General features: G+C 45.4%; 1 protein-coding gene across 3 annotated transcripts in view; it reads right to left on the reverse strand.

Annotated features, from left to right (window-relative positions):
• NAV3 (neuron navigator 3) overlaps positions 1 to 24,140 on the reverse strand; it is a 1,112,283-nt gene that overhangs the window by 508,790 nt on the left and 579,353 nt on the right. For all 3 annotated transcript variants that reach the window (XM_085653004.1, XM_085653005.1, XM_085653006.1), the window contains exons 10-11: positions 9,986 to 10,094; positions 9,392 to 9,775 (exon numbers count right to left, since the gene is read on the reverse strand). In XM_085653004.1, the coding sequence (XP_085509130.1) occupies positions 9,392 to 9,775; positions 9,986 to 10,094 (493 nt within the window). The remainder of the gene's footprint in view (positions 1 to 9,391; positions 9,776 to 9,985; positions 10,095 to 24,140) is intronic.

The raw sequence follows: 24,140 nt of genomic DNA on the forward strand, positions 1-24,140 counted from the left end.
CCATCGCCGAGATGAAGGCCTCGGTGGACCAGCGCTTTGACACTCTGGCGCAGAAGATCGACTCGGTCCTCGTGGACGTGGGCCTCGTGAGAGCCGATCTCTCAAAAACAAATGACCGGGTCGATTCTTTGGCCCACTCTACCTCGGGCCTCACATCCGACGTGGCGGCCCTCCAACAGGAGGTGCGCAGGCTTGGCCAGGCGAGCGCCCTGATGCATCGTCGACTGGAGGATTCCGAGGGTCGGGCCAGGAGGAATAATGTCCGCATTATCGGGGTGCCGGAGGGACGCGAGGCAGAGGCAGCGGATCTGTTTGTGGAGGACTTGGTCCTCACCCATCTCCAGCCTCGGGGGCTGAGTAAATTCTTTGCAGTGGAACGTGCCCACAGGGTCCCCGGGGGTAGGCCTAAGGCCGGAGCCCCTCCGAGGCCTCTCATCGCCCGGATTTTCAATTTTCGGGACAGGGACGCTATCCTGCAGACCTCCAGGCTACAAGGGCCAGTCAGACTTGACAATATGGATATCAATTTCTATCCTGACTTTACTCCGGCGGTCCAAAAGCAGCGACTGAGTTTTCTCGGTGTCAAACGTCGCCTACGGGACCTGAATCTCAAATATGCGATGCTTTTTCCGGCTAAGCTGAGGGTGGAGGTGGATGGCCGCACGCACTTTTTTGATCGTCCCGAGGCGGCCGGGGACTGGCTGGACACTCAGCCCGGAGATCGGGGCCGGGGGGGTGGGGGGGGAGCGGGGGGTGGGGAGGGCCCGCCGGATCAGGACTGAGGGACTAATGGTAGGCCTTGCTCTGGACTGTGTTATTGTCACCATTGACTGTTAGGGTAAGTTCCCCTCCTGTGGAGGTCGTGTGGGGTCTCTTGGGGGGATCTCTCTCCTCCTCTGGGGGACTAGTTAGTTTTCTTTCCATGGGGCGACAGGCACACTGCACTTTGGGGGGGCTGTTTGGGCTCATGCAGGGGTGCAGGGTGGGGGGAGTTCTGTTGGGATGGGTGGGTTGGGGTGGGGTGTGGTTCGTTTCTACCGCAAGGCAAACCCTTTATTGTATTGGATTTTTTGAGATGCTCTTGGGGGGACAAATGATGGCTTCTGTATGTGATGGGGGGTAGGGACCTGACTTTGTTGTCCTGGAATGTTAACGGACTGGGTGATAGGATTAAGCGGGGTGTGGTCCTGCAATATCTGAAACGGATTTCGCCTGATGTGGTCTTTTTGCAGGAGACACACCTCATTGGTAACTCCTATTGTGCCATGAACCGACGTGGTTATCGTTTGGTGGCCCACTCGGGCTTCACATCAGGCTCACGAGGGGTGGGCATTATGGTCAAGACCTCGCTCCCGCTAGAAATAGACGAGGTGCGCCATGATGAGAGGGGACGCTACACTGTCTTGGTGGGGAGAATGGAGGGCAAGGTAGTCGTCTTTGTCTCAGTGTACGTCCCACCGGGGTTACAGTCCACCACCTTTGCGGACCTGGGACGCCTCCTGCTTGACCTTCCGGGGGGGCTTCTGGTGGTTGGGGGGGACTTCAATGCGGTGGCCTATGGGACTCTGGATCGCTATCCCCCTAGGGACCTCCCCCGGGCACAAGCGTGGCTGTCTGGCCTTTTGGACACGCTGGGATTGGTGGACTGTTGGCGTCTAAAGCATCCCGCTCAGCTGCAGTACACCTTCCATTCGGGGGCCCATGGTAGCCTTTCGCGGCTTGATTATGTCCTTGTCCCTGCGGCCTATGCCGGGAGAGTGGGGGAGGTGCGCCATCTGGCGCGGGGTATTTCAGATCATTCCCCACTCCTGTTGCACTTTGATGTCTTCCCGAGGGGGGAGGGCAGGGTAGCTCCAATCAATGCCTGGTACCTGCGCGACCCCACTATTCGTGCTGACTTGATTAAATCCTTGCAACGGTATTTTGAGGAGAATGTGGGGTCTGTCCCGTCTGCCATTTCCCTGTGGGAGGCTTTCAAGACTGTGCTTAGAGGGGAGGCCCTCTCCTTTATTTCCCATGCCCGGAGGCGCGCACAGGAGGAGGTGACCCGGGTGGAGGCCGAAATCACTGAACTGGAGGGTGATCTGGGGAGTGGGGTGACTGACGCTGCGCTGCACGTTCTACACCTCAAGCAGGCGGCCTATAGGTCCCTCGTTACGGAGGCGGCCAGGGGCCTCAGCAGAGAGCAACAGGGGCGATTGTATGATGTGGGTGATAAGGCTGGTAAGTTGATTGCGTGGTTGGATAAGAAGGAGAGAGCTAGTCGTGTGGTCCCGCTGATTGAAAGAATGGATGGTGTACGTGTCACTGAGCCGGAAGGCATTGTCTCTTGCTTCGCGGATTATTTCCGAGAGGTATATTCCCCGGTTTCTCCCTGCCCGGAGGAGGATTCCCATGCCCTGCTGCGTGACATCGCGCTGCCCTCCCTCTCAATGGAGGACAGGGAGTTGATGGATGCCGCCCCCACCTCGGACGAAATTGCCCTCGCCATCCGCTCGGTCGCTTCTGGCAAGGCCATGGGCCCGAACGGCATTCCTATCGAGTTGTATAAATTGCGACCGGACGTACTGGCACCCCACCTCCGCGCTATGTTCCTTGCGGCTCACTCGCGGGGCTCCCTCCCGCCGGACCAGCGTCTGGCTACCATCGTGGTTATCCACAAGGAGGGCAGACCGCGGGACCGGGTTACATCCTACCGGCCTATCTCGCTCTTAAACGCGGAGCCTAAAATCCTCGCCAAGGTGCTCGCTAACCGGCTGGTCGGCGTGGTGGGCGATTTGGTCCACCAAGACCAGTCCGGCTTCATTCCCCATCGCAATACGCCCCTTAATCTGCGGCGCTTGCACGGGGTGCTCGCGCGTGTTCCGTTCGTGCGGGAGCCGGCCATCTTGGCGTCCCTGGACGCCACCATGGCGTTCGACACGCTCGAGTGGCCCTACATCTGGGCGATGTTGGCGAAGTTTGGATTTGGCCCGGGATTCATCAGTTGGGTCAAATTGTTGTACTCGGACCCATTGGCACAGGTGGTGGTGAATGGTCGAGTCTCGGCCCCATTCGTGCTGGGACGGGGCACGCGACAGGGTTGTCCCCTGTCGCCGCTCCTTTTTGCATTGGCCCTGGAACCCCTGGCGGAGTGGCTGCGGTGGCACCCTTCTATCCGAGGTCTCCGTTGGACCCCCGAGTATGAGGACCGCGTGTCCCTCTACGCTGACGATATCCTTTTGTACTTAGCCTCCCCACGCAAATCACTGATTGTCCTGGTCGATGTTCTGCGCTCCTTTGGCCGTAATTCAGGCCTTGTTATCAACTGGGCTAAATCCTGTGTCTATGTGCTTTCCGGGGAGGCTCCTGTCCTCCCTCGGGGCTGTCCGATCCAGATTGCCTCGCAGGGATTTCGATACCTGGGGGTCTATATTACGCTGGACCCGGTGGCCCGCTACGAGCGCAACTTGCTTCCCCCCCTCCAGCGCTTGAAGGAGGACGTCGCGCGCTGGCGGCGCTTGCCGCTCTCGCCGCTCGGCCGGGCGGCATTGTTCAAGATGATGTCATTGCCGCGCTTCTTGTACGCTCTCCAGAACACTATGGACTTGGTCCCGGTGCGCTACTTCCGTGAGGTGGAAAGCTTACAGCGCCGTCTGTTTTGGGACGGGCGGCCGCGTATAGCCCTGGCAAAATTGACGCTCCCGTGGTACGACGGAGGGATTGCCCTCCCGGATATTAAGCGGTATTACTGGGCCTCCCAATTAGCTGCAATTAATCACGGCTTCTATGGGCCCGCCCTAAACCCGGCATTTGAAATGGACAAAATGCTCCTGCCCGGTGGCGACTACAATCGAGCGCTCTACACTAGCGTGCCCGATTCCCGCTTGACGGGACCCACGCGTGTCATGGTGCGAGTATGGCACGCGGCTAATGCAGCTATGGGATGGAAGGACCGTTTGACCCGGGCGTCACCGCTGTATGCGTCGGAGAGGCTTGGCTCTTTGTGGACCTCGAAGGGCTTCGAGAGGTGGGACATGATAGGCATCAGTACAGTGGGAGATCTCTGGACGAGGGGAGGATTCAAGACATTCGAGACGCTGCAGGTGGAGTTTCAGCTGCAGGGCAGTGAATACTTTCGCTACCTGCAGGTCCGTCACGCACTGGGTTCCGTCTTCCCAGACGTGGCCTCCATCCCGGAGTCCTCCCCCCTGGAGGATAGAGTGCTAGATGGCCACGTTCCGGACAGCACGATCTCCCTCATTTATAAGAAATTGATAAATGACCGCTCGGGCTTACTGACTGGCCTCCGCGAGGCTTGGGTTGCCGATGGGCTGGAGTTGGACGACGAGGACTGGATTTCCGCGGTGGCCTCTCCGAAGGAGGTGGCCATCCCGGCTCGCCTTCGCTTCGTCCAGCTTAAGATACTCCACCGGGTGTATATGACGGGGCCAAGGCTTCAGCGTATGGGCTATGCCGAGGATGGATTGTGTAAGCGTGGGTGTGGTGCTTTGGCGACTTTTTTACACATCCTGTGGGAATGTCCGAGGGTGGAGCGATTCTGGCGTGGTGTGCATGAGGTCCTGCGAGCGGTTACGCATGTCGCGCTGTTGCCTGAAGCGAGGAGATGCCTGCTGAATGTGTGGGAACCGACTGATTACTCGGTTCCGCAGACGCGATGGGTGACTCTGGGATATATGATAGCTAAACGTGACATTGCTCAGCTGTGGGGATCTCAGAGACCCCCGGCGGTGTCGGCTTGGAAAGAACATATGGATTGGTGCATGTTCCGAGAAAAGGTGGTATATGTGGCGCGGGGTAAGCCTGGGGCTTGGGTGAAGATATGGGGCCCCTGGAACGCTTACCGCGGGGGTATTTGCGAGCCGCCGTTGTTGCCTCCCGCTTCACCAGCTCCATCCCCATAGTTGACCCCCTCCCTCAGCCCTGGGCACATCGTTCTCCCAGTCCCGGATCAGTTTCCCTCCCCCTCTCTGGATTTCTTTGGATGGTTGGGGTTCCCCACTTGAGGAGCACATGTCGTCATTTTCGATCGTGGGTTGCCTTGCGGGTGTGGTTTTATGTTGTTGTGTTGTATAAAACGAAACCGTATTGTGGGTTCAGAGTTATGTGGCCCACGTTGTTGATACCTCCTGCTTTATCGTCTATGCAAAGCCAAGTGCCTTATTGTATGTATGTCATTTGCTTTTGTCACTTTAGCGGCCGGCCGGAAGGTTGTAGGCCCATACTTGTACATATTTGAGATTGCAATAAACGGTTTCAAAAAAAAAAAAAAAAAAAAAAAAAAAAAAGAAAAGGCCAATGAGTGCCTGCTCAAGGTCGAGGATTCTTTGAAAGCTTGTGGGCAACCAAAAACGTGTGATGCCTAGAGAAATAAAAGGTTAACAGTTATAAATCCACTTGAGTGGCGCTTTAATTACAGTTTTGGCTCTAAAAATCATGCTTATAATTGCTAACTTGCACTAATGGTGCTCAGGATACCATGTTCGCTTTAGCCCTCTGTTTTTTTGAAAAAACAGTCGCCGAAGGAGAATACGAAAAATCATATTTTCAGGCTATGCAAATCATATATAATACATTACCGGATCGCATATGTGGTTACACTTCAGCTGCTGACAGAAGTTAAACAGGAAATAATTATTTTAATTTGTAAGTTCAGGTTTGCTAAGACCTTTTGATTTAAATAAAATTTGTGTATTTTTCTATATTGGGGCTTTCAGACAGCCATCTTCATTCCTTGGTCAGTTGCTTTGCCACAGATATTTTCTTTCACCCCCTAGACCATGGAATCAGCCCACTTCAGTCATTGGCTAACTTCACTGTGATAACTGCAGTCTGCCCTTCACAAGCAGCTCTTCCCCATACAAATGTGTGTCCTAAGAGCCAGGGACTACTATGGCAATGCTTTATTAAACCAAAAATATTTTAGCTTTTAGGCTGTGTTTCTTTTATATTGGGGAGTGCCTGGCACCTCTTCCAACAGTAAAGTTTTGCAAAAACTATGACAAAACAAACACTGATGAAGGCAAAAGGCTGGCATCCAGCATCAGACCTACTGGGTTTCCAAATGCTGGTTTGTAATTTGGCACCACTCTTTGGTGGCATCCTAAGGCTGATTTATTAGCTAAACTGCGTGACACATTCTATATGCATGGCTTGTCACTCTCTAGGAGGGATCTGATAGAACACATTAGCTTGCCTTGACACCATCTTCTTGGAAACACAACATCTCCTGGTGCATTGCATTTTTGTTTAATTCACACCTCCATCATTTGGCGCTATTTCACCTTTAGGAACTAAGTAAACAACGTTCAAATCCTCCTGGTAAACAAATCTTTGACAACTGGGTCAATTCTCACCTGCGAGAAGTGACTGCTTACTCTGAGCATGTTGCTGTACAACAGTGGTTATAACAATATCTCTCCAAAACAACAATTGTGCTGGAACACCACATTACCTCTGCCACAGAATATCTGTGACTTGGCCTTCTCTGCTCCGGCCCAACCCCTGCCAAGCAACACTTTTTTGTAAAAGAATAAAATGTTTCTATGAAGCCCGCTGGCTCCGTTGTCGAATGTCAGTATTGCAGAATACTAAGGTTTTCTAGTCTTTATCTCACCTCATGCCACTTTCATCCACCACTATACTATCCCTGCTCTTAATGCAGTCTCCCAAAGCCTTTTCATCTGTGTTTTCTCCCTTTGCCACTCTTATTCTCTCTTTTCCTTCCGCCTTCAGTGCTGCTTTTATCTTTCTTGTTCTCGGTCAAAGTCTGATGGACCCCAGAAATGAGTGCCCAGACGGCCTTACCTGAAACCACCAGCTGAAATTAAGCACCAAGTTTTTCCTTCTACAAAAACAGTCATGGGGCAATTTAGTCGAATTGGGTCCTTTGAGAAATTCCAGGAATATAATTTCCATAATGCACTGGGATGTTAAATAAGAAGCCTATGACTGAAAAATGTTAACGGATGAAACCAACATAGCGGCCAATTTTCTCCAGGTCAGCAGTTCCACTCAAGGTTTTTTTCTCTGCATTCTGGAATATGCAGTCCTGGTTTTATGGACCAGGGAAACTTGGCATGGCAGTATAGAGTCATCTGGCGACAATAGGGAGAGGTAAAAAATGACTGAATTCTGAAAATACCGAACAGGCAGTGAAGCATTACCACACGGAGTAAAGCTGGAGACCACCTAAGATCTCTGTGTTAACAGTCGAAATTTCATACTTTTCGTAATGAGATGAAGCAGCAGTGAAATACAATCATCACAGAAGCAGTTTGTTAGAAAGGAAAATACAAACTTGCATTGCCCATTTCATAGGCTGCGAGCTTGACTGATTTATGATTGCAAGCACTCTGGCAGGATTCCTTGGAATGCAAAGAGGCTCCTAATCCCGCCAACTCCTGATCAGTTATGTCTAGCGGAGGCTCCTCCGCTATTGCAAAAGAGCATTCCCCACTGGCCGCAGAGGCCAATGAAAAATAAAATGATCTAAATGTAGATCAGTTCATTTTTTCGGCCAGTGGCTGAGTCGCGGGGCGGGGCATGGCCACAGCACTGCAGCAGGGGGAGGAGGAGTGGTGGGCTCTGCTGTCACTGTGCATGACCGTTCGGTTGGCCGTCTTAGGATGGCCAAACCGTCAAGCACACTGATCTTTAATCCAGCTGTGTTGCTGGGTGAATTGATCATCAGCAGGCACAGGCTCCCAGCTCCCAATGGAGCCCAATCACTATGCTGCTCTCATGGTGAGAGCAGCATCAGGATTGGCAGCAGGGGAAGCTGGGAGCTTCAGCCTGTGCCCAGAGGAGGAGAAGACCGGTAAGTAGAGCAGTGAGCAAGAGACCGGCAGGTATGTTTTTTTATTTTATTGTTTTAGCCTCCCCCCTCGGACTGCCCACCTGCCCCCTGCACTGCTCCCCCACATTACCATGATGCCAGCCGCTACTGGGTATGTCATCGGAGCTGAGGAGGGAAGCTGTGTGGGATCTGGAAACGGTTTCTGCAACATGTTATTGGCATGTCAGCATTGAGAGAAGTTGCTCCTCGTTATAGGGTCCTTCACTGACAGAGAAAACATCTTTAAAAAATGTGTAGGCTGCAGTGGGTTCTTCCACATTATGGGGCCGATTAAGATGGCGGTCAGACCACAACCAATGGCTCGTTGGTTGCAGTTCTGACCGACGCAGTACAATGTGTGCAGTCGAAGGCAGCAGGCATAGGAACCGTCCAAAAGTTTCTGACTGGCTCAAGGAGCCCGTCGGCGCATCGAAACACATCATAATCCCCTCACGACGGTGGAGCCAGGCTATTTCAAAACATCTATTTTTCAATGGAAGCTTGTGCTGCTGGCCTGTTCCGCCAGCCGCACAAGCTCCCATTGAAAAATGTAAGTTTCCGACTCGCATCCAAATACTGTGATCGGAACGCTGACCTAAGGCCAGGCGGTTCCCAATCCGCAATGGTGTCGAGCTGCCATAAGTCCCCCCAACATCAAAATTAGGCCCTATGTTGCTGGAAAGGGTAGAGAGTTGCAATGCACACTTCTGTTACTACTGTGTCGAAAAAGCACCACTGTTTCTGGGGCAAGGTGACCTCTTTTTTTTTTACAAACAAAACATATCTGCCAACATTTTTTATTTATCACCTGCTAAACCTATTATAGAGCTGTGATTAAGTGTTATAACTGTCAGGGTATCTGAGCTTTTTTTTTTTATCAGGCTGCACTACTCAAAAATAATGTGCAGTTTTATTGTCTGAGAACTAGGTGAAAATTAAAATATTGGTCAAAACAGTCTCTTCGGTCTCTCACAAGCAGCATTACAACTTACTTCCCAGATCGAACAGTTGTAGCAATAGTGCCAAGAGAACACTTGTGGTTAATGTTTGCACTAAACAAATCATTTGTCATTGGATAGCCCGCAAGTCGCTCTCGTCTACGCGGAACAACTGTGTAGTCAAAAACAAACTTAGTTTTTGCTGACATAGATATAACAACATTTTCTGGAAGCCATTTTGAATGATGTGCCCCTGTGAATAGAAGATTACAGTGAAACTTTACTCATATTCACATTGAGGCCTTTCAACAAGACCATAGCTAAAGTGATATCAATTTAATGGCACATATCTATTTTATTTAAACTCCACTTCGACACTCTGCAAAACCTACTTATGTCCAATCAAAAGAAAACTATATGAGTGTGTTCCGTGAATAGAAGGTATGCATCCCTGATTAGTAACACCGACAATGGCTTAAACATCTTCTCCTCTTGCCTAGCACTTAGGTGGCTGGTGAAATAAAAATTGTATCCCAAAATATTTGTGACTGTGTTGTTACATGGTATTGCAAATGTGGGTGGAGATGACAGAAAAGTATCTGCTGAATTCACTTACCCACTATTGATGTCATCAGTTCGTAGACTCTTCCCAAGAATGTCTCCATCACTCATGTATCCACTAACATCGACTTCAGAGGACATTTCCAGATCATGATTTCCTTTTTCATTAATTTCCATTTGCGACATATTACCAAGGCGAGAAATAGCTGCCCGGCGCAGAGGTGTGGTATACATAAAGCGTGAGGGGTCGGTATGAATGAATCGACTTGTGCTGCTACGCGGGTAGCCACCAACTAAAGATGGGGCATCCCCTGCCTGTAGCCGAGGACTGGCCTGCCCAAGCCTCCATGTCACCGGTGTACTTCTACTCGTCAAACTTGGTATACTTCTCCCATTTACTTCAGTTGTTATGGTGCTGTCAAACGTGGTCTCTAATGTGCTGTAAAAATAAGTAAGATCCAATTATCTACATGTGACTTCAAACAAAGAATGTCCTAAGAACTAAATGACAAAGGTTGATTAACTTAGTTTAAGCTAAAGGATAGGGAAACATTTGTCTGGGAGTGCACAAATTTCATTTTACTTCTACAAAAAACTTTTTTGCTGTTTACAAAGCTCAACATATGTAAGATAAATGCAAACATCTTACCTGTGACTAATCTGAGTCCCTCGAAGGCTAGACATAGTTTCTTCCAAATTTTGCCTCAAATCTGCTATATTTTTTACTGTTCTCATTCTCCGTGCTTCTGGGTCTTCTCCTTGAAAAAATATTTTCAGGGTTACATAGAGGAATAAATAAATACATGTGATTGAACATATCTTTGCATTCCTTCACAGGATACTTCATCTTATTGTTCTAGGTGCTTTATATTGCCCCATAATGTACATTCTGCTGCTTGAGATCACTAAGCATGGGTGGCAATTCCTCAAAATACCATAGGTAGTGAAAGTAACATGATACACCCTTTCATAGTCGCCTCTCCGGGTGACATTACAAGGTTGACCTCCTCTCATAGTCCTAGTTCCTAACAGCTACATATTTTCTGCTGAGGGATTAAGTGAAACAAAAGGAGTCAAAATATCTGAATCCATATTTTCTTAATGTTCCTGCCACGGCCTTTGTAATCTAGGCAACGTGGTAGCAATGAAAGTTGCAGGGTAATGAAGGACATTTAATTTTTTATGGTACTCACTCGATCAATTATATTGGAACATGGGTGTAAGTCTTTCTATAATGTGAGCGTGTTATTCATATATGTACTTTTATTACTTCTAGCTTTGAAGATGTTCATTGGTTTCATTCCGATGGAATAAAACACGTTTGCAAGAAGTCTCACTTTGGCACGGGCAAGTGGATTTTAGCTGAGAAGACTACGATTAACCATGGACAATCGTATCTCCAGGACTGAAAGAATTTATTGACTAGCGGACCATGGCAATAGTTTTCCAGAAGTACAATACCAAGCACCTAATTTATGTCCATGGCTCTGTATGCACACGGAGATAAGGACATTAGGAGAATAAATTAAATATGAATCGTCACAGCAAGCTGATGACTGTTTTCGCCAGGTACTTTGAAAAGCATTCAACTCTAATATTCATTTTGCCAACATAATCGATCAATCAAAATAGGTTTATATAGACCGAACTCCATAACACACAAGTCAATACCCTACATATAGGAAACCATCTCTCCAGTATGGCAGGGCCTTGCCTGGATACAACAGGAGGCAACTCCTACACCTTTGTTTATCCTCCTAATCTCTCCAACACCGCTGCTAAAATCTTCAAACACTCCATTCTGAAAAGACACCCTGAGACCCTGATCTCTGGCCTGCGCTAAAGCGCTGACAAGGGCACAATCATTTATGACCTCATCTTCTACTCCGGAAAAGCATCCTTATGGCGCGCAACCATTTCGAACCTCCTTAACGTACACAAATCCAGGAACATTCTGTACAGCACCAAGCCCACGATCACACCCTCCTTAAATTTGCGAGCTGACCTTACCATCACCTTATACAAAAATGGCATCGTCCTGATTCAAGCGCCAAACAAGGACCTCAACAAATTTGCGGCCCTATTCACCACCCTCAAAATACACGTGCACGACCCTTATACCTCCATGCTCCCCCAGCACCAGCTTTCGTCACCCGATCCCCTCCTTTGCTCTGATCAACGCAGCCCAAAGGGCATGGGTAAAAGCCCCCTGTTAAGCCCCACCAAAGATCCAACCACTCCCCCTCGCCCCACCCACCCCTTCCTACGATGCAGACTAAGCCAACTCAACCCATGAAGTTCCCCACTCTAAACGGCTCTCTAGGTACTGTCACCCATATATCTGCTAGGGAATTTCCCTCCACTCCCACACATCCTCCGCCACCTCTCAAGGAGACCATGCCGCCGCCCCCTTCCTCCAACCTGTGCTCCTCCCCCACACCCATGGTGACTAATATGCTAGACACCTGCTGGGCAGCGAACACCCGCCCCCAATGATCTCCGACCAGTCTGCCAAGGGCGCCTAGACACTCACAAACCCCTCCTCTCAGGATTTATGACACAGGACGGTCTAACCCCACTACCATGCTACTCGATCATTCCAACAGAACTGTTCCCAAACCATTGACCTCTTTCCCGCAAGCACTGCCCTGACTTACGGATCTTGAAACTCTGCACCTCAGAGCAGCCTACATAACTCAGAGCATCCATAACTCCATTCTTGAACTGAAAAACATGCTTCACCTCACCGAACTCTCTTTCTCGAACTTCAAGCTCCCACAGAACTCAACTCCCCCCCTTTCACCAAGCCCCTCCTTCACCCCATACCGTTATCCCTGAGACACCTTCACCCTCGCAAGCAGTTCAGCTACCTCTCGGAGTAGGAAATTCTAGCCCTCCTCCTATCTTACAAGTCTGCTCCTGAAGCCTCCAGTCCACTGGACATGATTTAGGAACACGTTATCCATACGGTTGCAATCAACTCCAATAGATCAACAATTCTACAAAACAGAGGAGTTATTAGCAACAACCTAGCGCAAGTACCCATTTCCGCCCTAACTCACGACACACACCCCGACCCCCCTCTCTCCGTCCTCTTAATTAACTGCCGCTCAGCAGTAAAACATGCCTCTGATGTTGCCGATCTCATCCTGAACCAAAAATATGACGTAGCAATCCTGACCGAATCTTGGCTCAACAAATCCTCATCTCCTTGCCTAGACCTATTAGTCCCTCCCAATTATAATATCTCAAAGCTGGACAGGCAATCAAAAAAAGGGGGAGGCATTGATTGCATCTACCGCTCTAACCTCCTCATAACTGAACTTCATGCAGATCCCACAGACTCCTGCGAATACCTTGCACTCTCCATATGCAACAACGCCACTCAATTGTGCAGACTGCACATCTTCTACCACCCCCCAGGTATGAGTGACACCTTCACTGACCACCTCATGGAAATCATTATAGACAAGGATTCCCCCAATTCTAATGACATTTTCCTTGGTGACTTAAATCTGCACTGGAATGACCTCAAGGATCCTCAGGTCAATGCCATCAAAGACTTCCTGGCAGACCAAGCCCTTACCCAAGCCTGCACCCTCACAACACACACGAAAGGCACCACTCTAGATTGGATCACTGCAAAGGAATCAGTGGTCAAGCTTATCTCTATAGACCCATGCGACTGGTCTGATCACCACGCTATTACCTTCCTTCTACCCGGCACCCACAAGACAAGGCCACCACCATCTGCGAATCCAAAACGTTGGGTTAGAGACATAAAGAGCCTAGATCTTGTGAAATTGGCTGCACGCGGCGAGATTGACACCCCCCCCCCCCCAAATATCTCAACGGTCAACAACCTCACTAAACACTACACCTCGACTATGTCTAACATACTTGGTGATCTTGCCCTGTTAAAGCTAAAAAGAACCCGAATCAAAGACAGAAACCCCTGGTTCAACGGATCCCTCAACAATGAAAGAAGAACCCTCCGGCAGACAGAAAGAAACTGGAGACGGCACCCCTCAGCCTCCCACTTAAAACTTCCGCGTCAGACCAGAAATGCCTATAATAGGAACATCCTCAATTCAAAAAAAGAATTCTTCAGATCAGAACTGGAGAATGCCAAGATCAGACCCCGCAAGCTCTTTGAAATGGTCTAACACCAATCTAATAAACTGGCTAAAACCTCCAAAGAAACCCCTAAATCTCTAATATCATGCGGGAAATTCTCCTCCTTCTTCTCTGACAAAATTACTGGCCTAGTAAATGAACTTACCAACCTACTCCCAACCCCCTCTGGACCTGCCTCATCTCTCCGGTGGCCCCCAGGCATCACCCAAAAACCAAGCGCACTGGTCCAACTTCAAAGTATAGGACGACCATTCCATCTCGGAAATTCTATCCTCCTTAAACCCAAACAACCAAGCACAGCACTGAAACCACCATTCTCCATATCGTGGATGATGCTCTCGAAGCTTTTGAACAAGGTAAAACCTGTCTCCTAATCCTTTTAGATCTATCCTCGGCTTTCGATGCGGTCAACCACGAGAAACTTCTTGAATGCCTCAAACTCAAGATGGGACTGGACTACTCCGTGCTTGAATGGTTTAGATCCTTCCTCCAGAACCGCTGCCAGAGATTCTTAATCAACGGTAACCTATCTGGTCCCTCTCCGATTAGGGTCAGAGTCCCCCAAGGATCAACCCTTTCCCCTACCCTCTTCAATCTTTACCTTGAACCGCTAGCAGAAGTACTACGCACCGCCAATATCTCCTACCACATGTATGCCGATGACACCCAGATCTACATCAAAATCTCTCCTGCGGAGATTTTTTCCCTGAAGGAGGCCTTGAAGTTGACTGTCCAATGGCTCACCTCCAACCAGCTCAAACTAAATGCACAAAAAACAGAATTCCTTCTTATCTCCCACCCAAAACCAACCCTGACATTCGGGAATGGACTAAGTCATTCACAGCCCTAAACTGCCCAGCGACCATAGTGGACTCTGCCAAATCCCCTGGAATAACCCTGGACAGCAGCATGAATATGCGTGACCACATCAACTCGATGGCCAAAACTGCCAGGTTTCACCTGAGCTACCTAAGAAAACTAAAACCTTTCCTTGACACTCCGACCCAAAAATGGCAGTCCAGGTACTAGTTATCTCCAGACTCTAATATTGTTGCTCTACCCTTTCTGGCCCACCGAAGATCTCCCTGACCCCCCTAAAAGCCTGCCTCAACGCCGCCGAAAGACTCCTAACAGGTTCTAAAAAATTCGACCACATATCACCACATCTGAAAGGTCTGAATTGGCTTCCTCTTGAAGCCAGTATCCAACTTAAACTGGCATGTATCACTCACAGGGCTCTATACACTAAATCCCTTGCATTTCTTGCCCAGAAGCTCGTCGTGTTCGGAGAAGCCAGAAACTCCCAGTGCTCCAGAGTCCTTTGCTCCAGCCTCCGCGCTTTCGAAAGGAAAAAAATCTATTATTGTGCGTTCTCTGGGGCCGCACTAAGAATATGGAACTCATTCCTGCCCGCCATTAGAAGAATTCCATCTCTGGCACATTTTAAAAAGGAAGCCAAAACCCTCCTAATGGGCAAATTCCTCTCCTAATTCTTGCATTGCACTCACCTTCAGGGACCTTGTTTTTATTCTATTACCACTACACCTTGGACTGACCAGATGCTATCCACCCGGCACCTCCTGGCACTCCACCCTTATATTCTTGGACCATCGTTCTTGTAAAATGTTTGTACTTGATTTTATCCCAAATGTTCCACCCCCCTATCTAAGTCTTATTTGTATACAACCTGTTAACCCTGTAAAGCACTCTGATACCCTAACGGGTCAAGTCTGCACTCTATAAAACACAAATAAATATTTAAAAAATAAAAATCATAAAATACATTACCATCTGTACCATAAAACCTACATATAACCGACATTTCCCATTAAAAGGAACATAATAAAAGTGCTTACATTGACTTATGCAAAGCATAGAGCTGCTGAAGCCTCCTAATTCCTACAAGGTGATAACACTACATGCAAGTGTCTGTTAAACCATAAAAAAGTTTCCCATATCCTTCTACTTGCTAATAAAAGGCTTCTTATTGCACAAGTCACATCGAAAAAATTGCATATGAAAAAAATCTTTTAAAGCTTCCCATCAAATCATTATTCCATATTTACATAAAACTGGTTTTAAAAGTTTCCTATGCTCCCTTCTTGAAACATACAATCTAGTAGCAAAGGCTCATCATTAAATTTAATTTGCAGTCCATGGTCACATAACCCTCCATTAGTCTTTAATCTCATCGCCAACGCTGTCCTTTCATACTTGGGGTTTACCCCTATTTAAAACCGTAGGTGTTCCTGCCTCAGAACAGTATAGGTCATTTCAGATCAATAAGGTAATACTGCATTTTTTGCCATGATGCCCAAAAAAATACTGTTGATTTCTTTTTTAAGACGCACTTAATGTCCCTCTTCTTTGAAATTTCTAACATGCTACCCCACATGTAATGGGATGTCACAACTGGGGGAGCCCAATAAATATCTCTCTTTCAATTAAGACACAAGCTTCCTTAGTCTCACAGTCTAGGTCCTTTTGCTTCTTAAAATGTCACCCTCGCATAGCTGGGATATCATGAGCTCATTCGATTGTTCCCGAAAGTCAGGGCAGCCCTCTCTGAATAGCAAAACCATTAAGTCTTTCCTAGCTCTAACCTTAGTGCCTGTACTAGTGTTTCTTTTGGCAGATTAAACACCCTTTTTGAGACTTTGCCCTTCTAACCCTTCCCAGCTGGGTATCCCACTCAAGGAGAGTAATTTAGTGCAATACAACCATTTTGATTGCACCACTACTTTAAAAGCCGTTACAACTGGCATCAAATCAGACCACCGTACTCCTTCCAAAATGTATTAATCCCCAATATAGTGGACATAGCATTTGTTTTCACCATCTCACAATGTATTCTCCATTTTAGGTAAGAAGAAAAATGCATACCCAAATAACAGTATGATTCCACCTCTTCTATCCAAATCTTCTCTAAAAACCATTTGTATTCTGTCCTCCTTTGACAAAATACAAAGATTTTGTTTCTTCCATATTCACTACTAGCTTCTTCGACTTATAGTATCCATAAAAAACATCTATGTGCCACTAGAGCCCAATTGGAGTCATATCCATTATTACCAAGTCATCTGCGTATAGCAGACACAGTATATGGTGCCCTCCCATCTTTGTGGAAAATACCTTCTATTCTCAGTTGTTTATTTCCTATGCCCCTATAAACCAGAAACAGAAATTTCCTTACACTTTTAGTAATAATTGCTTCTATCTACTCATCCCAATTCACTTTATAAAAAACTATTTTCTTTCTTTTATTGTTTCTTTATATTTTTGACGGGTCTAACGAACCATCTCTAATAGCTCATCACCTTTTCCCTTCCTCATTGACAGTTCCAGCTTTCTAACTTGAATCTTCAAATTCTGGCATTCGACATCAAACCATCTGTTCTTATTTGGCAAATGCTTCTCATCTCCTATTCCCTTTTCCTATCAAATCGTTGATCCACAGATATACACTGGATAACTTTGGTGATTACCCCCAAATTCCAATTTAAGACATCTGAAATTTCTCTCTTTTGTGAAAGTTCAATGGGGTTCAGTTGAATGTTCCTTAGTCTGGCCATCACTTCTTCATGTAACCTAGATTTTAACTGTTCAGAGAACGTCATGTCTGTAATCGCCACCACTACTTCCTTTCTTATGCTCCTCACCTTACACTGGACTTCTAAGGGGAAATGATAACAGAATGTATAGAGAGCAGGAACATTACTTGCAAACCGGCCATTCAAGCAAATGACACCTAAATTATACATTACATCGGACCAAAGCTTGTCCATATTATCACATATTCTAACAGGGAAAGCTGCCTCGGTATGTTACACACCTTCACCAACTCATACTCTTTTTTCTTCTGAGTTTTTAGTCTAATTCTTGCATTAAAGTCACCCATAATTAGTAACAATCATCTCGAATAAGTATCCATACATTCTTCAATATCCTCTTTAAAATGTAGCTGCTGATTTACATTATTCATCTTCTCTTCTTTTTGCACATATACATTCACCACTATACAATATTTATTGTCATCAGAATTTTGATATGTCTACTTTATTTATTTGCACTCAATCACATTTTGCAGGCAGCTGTCTCATATATTTTGCTATTTTAAAGAAGGCTAGGGTTAGGATACCACCTAAAGGATGCCCCTGCATGCTTATTTCTGGCTTCTTTATTAGATTGGATTACATTTTCACATTATTCCATCTCCCCGCATAACTACATTTCTTACATACGTACCAATACATAAAGTTTTAACATAATTCTCAAGATATCTTGTTTTCTTTAACCGTTTTAATCCAAATGCATTGCAGCAAGCTATTTTTAGGTTATGGTGGAGGGCACCTCTTCCTAAACTATGTCACTTAAATTGCCCCTCTAGTGTTCAGAAGGTTCATTGGTCCATGGATCCAGGTGGCCAACCTAAGCATTTTGATTTTTGCTATGATTCTCTACCCTTATATACAGATTTTGTTTCCCCACCTATTTTCAACCTGTCTTCTTCTGCCTGGCAAGCATATCTTTTCTGAGGATAAGCCTGCTTGGCACTTGAGGACATTTGGACAGACACACCATTTTAGTAATTTCCTTCCTATTTTTTCTTTTCACAAACCCAGCCCTCCTTCTATCTTTGGATGAAATCACCTCAAGGTTTTTACATTTCCTAAATATCCATAACAGGTTGCTTCTATTTAGTGACTTCAATTTGTAGTTTGGTTTTAACTATCCATATATAATGCAAACTTGTCTTCCCCCTGTATGGCACTGGGGATTTTGCTGATATGCTGTTTGGCCTCTACTACCAGTTTAATTTCCTCAGCTTCCACTTCCCCTTTTAATGCCACTTCTGCACCAACATTGGGTAGTGTAAAACAAAAATGGATGTTGCCTCCCTTTGGATGTTGTCCTGAATTTTCACCATCTTCTCTACTGGTTTTACCGGTGCTGGCATATATTTATTTATATATTTTAATTAATTTCAATTGATTTTAAAACACTGATTTGATTTTTTATTGCCTTGTTATATAATAAGACTGATTCTAACTTCCAATAAAGGGTTTTCTACACAAGTAACATAAATCCAACGCAGACATGGACAGCCATGCAGATATTTCAGGTATATTTTTCAGGGATTCGCTACTTAATCCTCCATGAGAGTTAATCCTTGGATGCCTATATTTTTGTCACATTTATTTTCACCCCCATATCTTGTATGGTATTCCCATAAAACTTATTCTGTGATTCATCAATACTGCCAATAGGCAAGTGGGTATTTTCCCTATTGCATCCCTTCTTCCTGAGCCCCCCTTGGATTCTATCTAAAGGTTTGGGGAGAAAGAAGGTTTGGGGGCTACTATGGCAGCCTCCGTGTACCAGGACTCCCTTAACTGTAACCCACTTTGTAACAAGAACAATCCTTTAGGCAGTGAGACATTATCCATCCTCGATATGTCTTCCTTAAGTGCTTCTCCCTCTTTTCTCCTCTTGAAATGCCTTCCAACAAACTGTGTTATTAAGGTTGCTAATTCTGTTAGCCTTGTCCTGTCACTTCTTTCCGAGGTCTGGTTCAGATACAGTAGAGACTTGTCTCCCTCTTTTACTCACTTCTCTTTCCATTATTGGTGTTGACACATTAGGGAACTCCTTTCCACAACACCTTGTTGAATCACATAACTCTTTCCTCACTCATTCCCTTCATAGTGATGTTTCTTTTTTAGAGGCTGATTTGGGCAGTTTCCCTTGTCTTTTCCTATTTATAGGCGTCACCGTATTACTTATCTAAGCTTCTTAGCCTCTAAACGCACATAAAAATAAAATCAATATATTTACTAAAAATGTAGGATGCAATATTACACTTTATATGTATTGCATTTCCCAAAACCTTAACGTCCTCAGACAAAGCCCTTCAAGTTGCAAGGCCTTCCATGCCTCACACGGAAAATACTGGCACTGCTGCCTTCTGGCACAAATTAAATAGGGAGGCACACAAGTATTTGATTAATGGCACACCCCCATCACTTTCCACTATTCCAATCACCAACAAACCACCTGCAGATCTGCTACTCCTTTTGCGTGGGCACAGTGAGGTCAAGGCTCATTTTCTTATAGTTCCCGTCTTCCCATAGTTTGCAATGATAGGATTCAAACCAACGAATACATTTTTTTTTTAATTAAGCGCTAAATTTTCCATTTTTAAAATATACTAGTCCAATTAATTGGAATTCCAGTGACCTTGGTGTGGATCACTGCCATACACCCTGACTGGGAGCTTCTTGTGCAGAAATCCATTCAAACATGATACACTTGCAGTTACCTCCTCTGGGAATTTAGGATTTAACACCTCCCTTGCTCTACTGACACAGCTGTGTCCAACAAGCTCGATTTGTATAAATACAGGTACAGAGTCAATAAATACAGGTACAGAGTCCCTGCACCTCCCCTGACAATATGAGAGTAACACTTACTATGTTACTAGCATTTAACAAATAGATCCAAGGTTCCTTTCTTAATTATTCATAGAAAATGGAATCCTAAAGTACGTATTCAAAAAAAAGATACAACGGTAATCCTATTTATCACCCCTAATTGGGTGATGGGTCACATCTATTAGTAAAAAACATTTGCCTTGCATGACTTTTCTCTCTCTTGGCTCGAAGACGAATTCTACTAACCTCTAGCGTTCTTTTCCAGTCTTTAGACCACTATATCATACACCGGATCTGACAATCTGTAGAACCTCTGTAGATATATTTTTAGGCACTAAGTTAAACACCGAATAAGGTGTTAACTGCATTGCAATACAAAATTTGGGTGGCTAAGTCACAACTCGGTGATCATAACTATAACCTAAGGGCACGATTTTCAATATGTCCTCTCTACATCAGATTGTGCAGTTTACAATAACTAATGTTGGGCAACTATGTATTTGCTAATTTTTCTTCTTACATGACACTGTGATCACTGATTTCATCTGAACCTTAACATAAACGTATGTATATCTACTTGCACCTGATTTTTCACGATTATCATTGTGTGGATATCTCTTTACCAAAGAGAAAGACTCGTATTTAAAAAAATTGGAGGTAACATGACGCAATTACTTTATTTTGACATAGATCATGGACATTACATGTAATTTCTTGTATTCCTTCCTCTCTTTTATGAAACTGGAATATCTTGAAATAACTTGAATAATGTATCTTATGGATATGATTTTCTTTTTCTTTTCTTTGCTGCATACATTTTGATACTATTTTCATTGCCTTTGTCATTTTATTGATTTTCTTATTGCTTTCCTGACCAGTAACATATGTAAAATCGATTGTTCTTGAGCGCTATTTTGTTATTTTTAGTTTCTTTTCCACTTTTTCTTTTCTCTTTATCTTTTATATTCAATGTGACATATATTTGTTATACACTGGTCTTGTTGTTTCTGTACCATATTTCCATTATGCTCTGTATAAAGAAGTTCTTTGGGATTTGATATTTTTAACTTTGCAGCCCTGAGGAAGCCCCAGGTTTATAGGTCGATAGGGGGGAAACATGCATTGGCTGTGCCACAAACAATTGGTCTTCTCTTATGTTTTTTTAATGACTCTGAAAGTTAAAGAGTCTCCTTTCAAATAAATACTGGATCCAATACAAGGATTTTTCCTAATTATTACGAATATTCTTACTTGTGCCAGTACACTTCTCAGCTATTTAATGAATGGGGAAGGGGTTTCCCATTGCCAAGGACAAGTAGCCTCATAACTATCCTCATTGGTACACAGGGGAGCACAATAACTAGATCTATTACCCCTTCCAGCTCTGAACTATTTCAGAGGAAAACTTGCAAAGCAAAATAAAATATCTTATCACATTACCCGAGTTTTCATTCAAAGTACATGCCTTACGTTTGGGCAACTCACAAAGTTATAATGTTGCACATCTAGGCTAAGGGCGCAGCAACAGAGCAGACAGCGGTTACTCCTTGATTAGGGCAGAAAACCGGCACCCCTCCACCCCATTCGTAAATACAAATGTCCTTATTACCATTTTATTATAAAGCATGCCAGTGCCAGTCCAACCCAAGTGGGAGGGCAGGGGTAGAGCCATTTCTGCAGATTGGCAGCAGGGACGATTTGGCTGAAAGTTTGAAGTATGCATGTCAGATTGGCCGGCCGTCTTGCGACGGCTAGCCCAACATGCATACTTCAGACCTTTCCAAAACGAGTGTAGTTAGACAGCCAGGTGAACAGTAGACACAGGCCCCCAATCTCATAAGGAGCACTGGGTTGAACCAATCCTAACACTTCTCTCATGCTGATTATTATTAAAAGCAGTATCAAAGCAGCTATTGGACTGGTTAGGTTAGTTGACTCTACCTTGGGATGACGCGATTGGAGCCACGGCCTGACCTCGTGGACTGGAGGAGACAAGCAATGGCAAACCGAGGGCACCAAGCTACTGTGATGTCACAAATTCTGTTAAAGTAAGTAAATTCTAAAATTGTTTGTTAAATTTTAGCTTCAAAACACTAAGGTCAGCAGTTAATTCCTGTTTGTATTGCAGGTGATTAACTTAATTGTGCATTCCCTAAAAGTCTTGGCTTAATCCAGGATTTTGTTTCTGTATTTTTTTTCATGTTACACATTACTCTTGTACAGTGCATACGTTGAACTGAGTAGCCCCACGAGTTTATAACGGGCCATGATTGAGAGCTCTGGAGCTGAGGCAGAAGGCACTTACAATGACTGTCAAAAAGGTGTTCAAAGTACATGGCCATCCAATCCTTGGACTCTCTGCAGAGCAAAAATAGCAATGTCAAATATTAAAGTTACAATTAAAATTCTGAGTAAATGTGTGAGATGGAGGTAGGCAATTGTCAAAAAGATGGCAAGGCAAATTATAAGAAAATACTGTGCTTACAGATGAGTGTGACAAATGCAAAAAGAACATTTGATGGAGGGAATGCTTAACAATGTCAAACATTCATCCCCACTACAGAGATCTGGGCCTAAATCCATCGATTTTTTTGCTCACCATGCTATTCCAGTTTGGACCCAGCCATATGCAAAAGGGTCTTGACCCTCCTCCCCATGGGATCAGTCCAGCCCAAACTGCCAGGCCATGTCATCCCTAGACTGGAAACAAACATCCTAGGACTCGTTTCATGATATATACCCTCATCAGCCAGGCTAACTTGACTCCAGTGGCATGGCAAGCATTGAACCCACGTCTGGGCAAAAATGATGTATTTAGGCCCAGATCACTCTACTGGGGGTGATTGTTTGACATTGTTCAGCATTCCGTCCATTAATTGTTGTTTTTATAGGTGAGTGTGTGCATTGCTTGTTTGGGGGTGGTAAAGTAAAGAAAATGCAAGGAACTACATTCAGGAGAGAGTGAAAAGAGGGTGAAGAGGAAAGAGGTGAGGTGTAATGTATGCGGATGGATGAGGTGTGGAGAGAGAAAACAACAATTCAGAATTGACATTTTTACAATGTAAATTATTTACAACAAAATCATTGCTGCTATTTCACTGCTCACTCCTTCTGCTTCCTGACAGCTGCTCTCCTTCTCCATTCTTCCAGGGGCTTCTGTCCCTGCCGGGGAGCATGCACCTATCACAGCTTCCTGTTTGCGGTCTGTGTCCTTCCACTGGCCACGTGCTGCTACTGGTACTTATTATTATAATTTTTTTCTTTTTGCCATGCACTTTAAAAGCGTGCATAGCAATACATGGTCTCCCATCCGCCGCCCACCTCATGCTGTCCCTTGTGGCTTTTTCTTAACCCCTCCCCCACAGCTACCTGATGTTGCTTCTCCCCGCCCTCCTCTTGCTGTGTCTTGCTCTCTATCCTTCCACGCACCTCCCTGGTGTTGCTCTCTTCCCTACTGTCTGTTATTTCTGTTCCCTCCCCTGAATCTCCCTCATGTTTCTTGCCCAATTGTTTGCTTTTTCTTTCAGATACACTGCATAGCAGATTGGGTTGCTATGCAGCATGGAGTAAAAAAAAAAAAAGAAAGCTCTATGGTACGCTCAATGTTGACAGCATCATAGTGCTTTTTTCCCCTTTAGTTTAAGCCATGTCTAACAGCAGCCCGTGTTGCTGTGCAACATGTCTAATAAAACATCGAGAAAGCCAATAGCTCTTGTTTAGGTGAAATCTATTGACTTTTCCAATGCTTGTTTGTGTCAGTTTTTTCGTTTCCTAGCTACATAAAAGTAATCCGTAACTGTTACACCCCACCACTTTCAAATGTCACCTGCCGCCACTGAGATAGAGCTCTTATTCTGCACATCTAGGATACAAGCAGAGAATCAGAGCATAGCCCTAATTCTGCACATTTGAGATAAAGCCAGAGCAACAGAAGAGAACTCAATATAGAGCGCATTAATGATTTAACAACAAATTCTCCTGGGGCAATTGTGCATTCCATGATGACAGTCTGTCACTAAGCAATGAACACGGCCATCCATGTTACAGGGTTTATCCACGAATTCTCACATTATTTAAATTAGAAAATGTGATGACCCTCTTAAGTGCGGCGAAACAATGTCCTATAATACTTAGATACAGAGATATTGAAGGCAGATGAGGGATGTCGAGCACATCTTGTCTGCCTATTGCCTTTTCTTTCAAAGTGCTATAAAATGTATTATGTTACGTTCTGCA

The sequence above is a fragment of the Triturus cristatus genome, chromosome 4_1 (assembly GCF_964204655.1).
Source record: "Triturus cristatus chromosome 4_1, aTriCri1.1, whole genome shotgun sequence".
Lineage (NCBI taxonomy): Eukaryota > Metazoa > Chordata > Amphibia > Caudata > Salamandridae > Triturus > Triturus cristatus.